The sequence below is a fragment of the Nothobranchius furzeri genome, chromosome 8 (assembly GCF_043380555.1).
Source record: "Nothobranchius furzeri strain GRZ-AD chromosome 8, NfurGRZ-RIMD1, whole genome shotgun sequence".
Lineage (NCBI taxonomy): Eukaryota > Metazoa > Chordata > Actinopteri > Cyprinodontiformes > Nothobranchiidae > Nothobranchius > Nothobranchius furzeri.
The window spans coordinates 79694092-79697726 of record NC_091748.1 but is presented as its reverse complement, the minus strand read 5'-3'; the positions used below and the strand labels follow the sequence as shown (position 1 = coordinate 79697726).

Genomic DNA, 3635 nt, shown 5'->3' with positions numbered 1-3635 from the left:
TCAACTAACTAGTTACGAATATTAAGTAAAACTTATATGTTGTTAGTGTTTCACTGTTATGTTTAGTATATTTAGTTTTTAGGAAAGTTATGTTTAGAGAATCATTGAGTGCACCCCGACAGCAGCGATGGAGTGGTTCGGTCCAGCCTCCGTCCGAATGTGCCCTCTCCGTCAGTGAACGGTTTAAAATGAAGCCGAGGAGGCGCCGGGTTTTGCGGAGGAGAAGAAAAGGAAACTGTAAAAGTGGAGCTGGTATCTGCCAAAGCCTCGTTTAGAGATGACGCTGCTGAAACAATCTTAGTATCCAAACGCAGAGGGCCGTGGTGAAGAAGGGCCCGAGCTGTTAGCATCGGTGTAATGTGGGAGAGCCGCCGTAACCCGGTGCCTGCGTCATTCATTTTAGCTATTTATTCCATTCTGAAGCGGGAATTCAGATAAAGGACTTAATTTTAGATAGATTAACTTATAGTTTATTTAATGACGAGTTGTTTGTAGTTTAATTTGTTCGCAGTTTGTAGGTTTTACATTTAACTGGCAGAAAAGGAATGTACAATACAGTGTTAACGGCGGAGAAATCCGTGGAGGACGGAGACTGGCGGGACGTAAAGATGCCCTACTCTACCGAGCTGATCTTTTACCTGGAAATGGACCAACCGCCAGGTAAGCAGGAGGACGGAAACACCGGGCTGCATGAGAGGTGTCGTGTTTGGTTTGGTGTCCCTGGAATCGGTGTAAATTAGCTCTGGTTGAGGCGTTGGCCTGGACTTCAGGGGAATGAGAGCGTTTGGACTGCAGCGTTTACGCTCTCATTAGTCGTGAGCTCATGTTTCTGGTCATTAAAGCAGCAGAAACAGTTGTTCTCGTTTTTAATGATACTCTGAGCTCGGGCTGGAACAACTCAGCATGTTTTATGTTCACTGGACTTGTTTTATCAGATCTTTATCGGTGGGTTTCTGGATCATTCCGAAATCGGCTTTCCCCCACAGCGTCAGAACGGGGGGATGGGATTCAGGACCGGGAACAAAACCGGAGAAAACCCCACCAGAACCTGTTGTCATCCTAACCTCCTCCTGTGACTGCTATCTGCGCATTCTTGTGTCTGCCTGTACCCGACCGTCACCGAGAGGAGATGGGGGACTGCTCCTGTTATGGCTCCCACCGCCTCCCCGGGTCCCTCACAACGGAGCATGGCGCAGATGTGGGACGTTGCCTCGTTTCCAGAAGGCGCTGCTGAATACAGCTAGGCCGGTAGTTCCGTCCTCTCCGCCACCTTTTTAGTGACCAAGAAGGATCCGGGCTGGATTAAAGTCTCTCAGCGGCCCAGAAATGCACCTGCAGCTCCGTGGAGAGGTGATGTCAGCAGCTGGAGGAAAATCCATCAGCTGTGCTGCACTGTCAGATCTCCTAACCTTTGTTCTCTGATCACCCTGAGCAGAGTTAATCAACCCTTTTCCTTCCTTTTGTCCGAGCCTCAGGAGAGAGAGAACAGAGACCTCCGCTACTGGAATGGTTCAGACATTCTTGCAGACATCTAAAGCTTGATTTCATTCATAAATATGTCTGCAGATCAGTTAGCTCCAAGTGCTGCGCTCAGGAAACTCGCTGAGACTGATCCTCTCATGGTGCATCTCTACTTCTCTTTGTTTGAACGACTTGCATAACGCACCTGAGTGATAGCAACACACCTGGTAATGGTGCAGCTGGTACAGACACCCCTAACAAAAGAGGTATCTGACCCGTAGCAACCTCCTGCATGAAGAGAGACGAGCTTTTACTGGCGTGTGGCTCTTTCCCTTCCCTCCTATTCTTCTCCACTCTGACAGGAAGTGATGAAGACGAGCTATTTGTTCTGGTGTCTGCAGCCACTGGAGCATTATTGTGCTGACCAAAGCTTCCTGATCTTTGACAACAATGTTTTTCCAGACTCTGGGCCGGTCCTAATTCTGAGTATTGTCAGTGTACGGAAGCCTTTCAGCGGTATTAGATGGAAGTAGGTGAGTGGATCGTTAGTGCTTAGCAGACACATTAAAGCCTCTTTACATACAGGAGCCCATCCTCCGCGTGATTGGATTGACTGGTTGGTAATCCTCTGGATGTTTGAGTGATGGCAGCCTTTTATCAGCATCGTAATCCAGATGTGAACCTGTTCCAAACAGCTGGAGGTGAAGCGTTTGCGCTGCCCGGGGCTCTGGAGGGTCGGGTTCCTGCTGCGCTCGGCCAGAACTACTTGTTGGGTTCGCTGCTCTCTTGTGTCCCAGAGGGAGTGAATCAACCACAGCGTCTCCACCTCCTTCCTTTCTTTCCCTGCTGATCCCGCCTCCTTCTGGCCTGATTTGCTGAGGGGGTGTGTCTCCATGCAGGGATTAGTGGGTCTGTCTTCTTTTAGGATCAGCGTAACTGCTCCTTTCTTCAGTCTGACAGAGCAGAGCCGCCGGAGGAGGTGGAGGAGAGGTTCAGGAGAGAGGAGGGAATCAGCTGAGAGCGAGGCAGGATGCAGCTCACTGAGAGGATCATGCTGGAAGACGGTGAGACGAGCTCACTCCGTGGTCTTTGTCCCTAACTTTGTCTTTTCTGTCCGTCGGCTGCTTTTGCTCCTGCTGGAGTTTGAGACCAAAATCTTTCAGATGTTGGAAACACTTTAGTGTTTCCAAGTGTTTCACTGGTGCTCTTGCAGAATCTTCTATTTCCTCCTATGAAGTTTTCTTTACATTACAAATATTTTTCTCATTTTACTGAGAAAAGCATGCCAAAGCTGGATTATTTCCCCACAAATCTGAATCTGCTGAGGTAAAGTTCTCAGCTTTAGTACCGCTGTGAGTTTTCATTCAGATTTAGTTTATCATCTTGGCTGTGATTCAAATCTGCAGTTGTCTCTTCTGATCAGGTACAGGTGTTCCTCAGGAGGTGTGTGTGTGTGTGTGTGTGTGTGTGTGTGTGTGTGTGTGTGTGTGTGTGTGTGTACGCCTGTGTGTGTGTGTTAGCGCTGCTCCTTTGTCTGCTGGGGGGCTGCTGCGCTGGCAGCCCCTTTGTTCACCATCTCAGCGTTTGCTTCGTTCTGCGTGTGTGAAAGCTACAGAAACAGTTTGTTTATTTCCTTGGCTTGTTGTTTATTTCCTTGGCTTGTTGTCATCGGCCTTTCTTTGTGTCCTGCTGTTTCAGGGCTCATCAGGAGCGTGGGGATGTTTAGAACATTTTGTTCTGTAGTCCCTATGTTTTGGTTGAATGACCTGTTTCTGCTGAAAGTGAAATCATGAGTACAGATTTTTGGTGCAAATGTAAGTTCTCCTAAAGCTCGTCCAGATGAAGGGCTGTTCTTTCTGCAGCATTCGGGGACTTGATGACACGATGCGCCAAACTTTAGGAATGTTTGCGTGGAACATGTGTTCCACTTGTAACCTGCACGGCGTTTGAGACTGTTTGCACTCGTCTTCCTCTTGCAGCGGGTGGAGGTGAACACAGAATCAGCTGTTGGGTCCTGATCTCAACACACAGAGGAGCTGCAGGTTTAACTATCTCCGTGTTGGAGGAGAAGATACGTGGTGTCTTGGACTTGCAGCTCGATAGCAGCTGGAGCACTTGTGGAGCACCTTTGTTTGCTCGCGTGTTTGTTCCAGGTCCGTTTGGATATGAACAAC

The 3635-nt window shown here is 48.6% G+C and overlaps 1 protein-coding gene across 2 annotated transcripts in view; it reads left to right on the top strand.

Moving 5' to 3' along the window:
- Window positions 1-393: 393 nt before the first annotated feature.
- Window positions 394-3635, top strand: part of LOC107374040 (phosphatidylinositol 3-kinase regulatory subunit gamma) — a 17782-nt gene continuing 14540 nt past the window's right edge. The window contains exon 1 of one of the 2 annotated variants that reach the window (XM_015942180.3): window positions 394-660. In XM_015942180.3, the coding sequence (XP_015797666.1) occupies window positions 546-660 (115 nt within the window). In that variant the 5' untranslated portion in view covers window positions 394-545. Of the gene's footprint in view, window positions 661-2413; window positions 2526-3635 lie in introns of those variants that run through there. The other variant, XM_015942181.2, reaches the window with a different exon arrangement.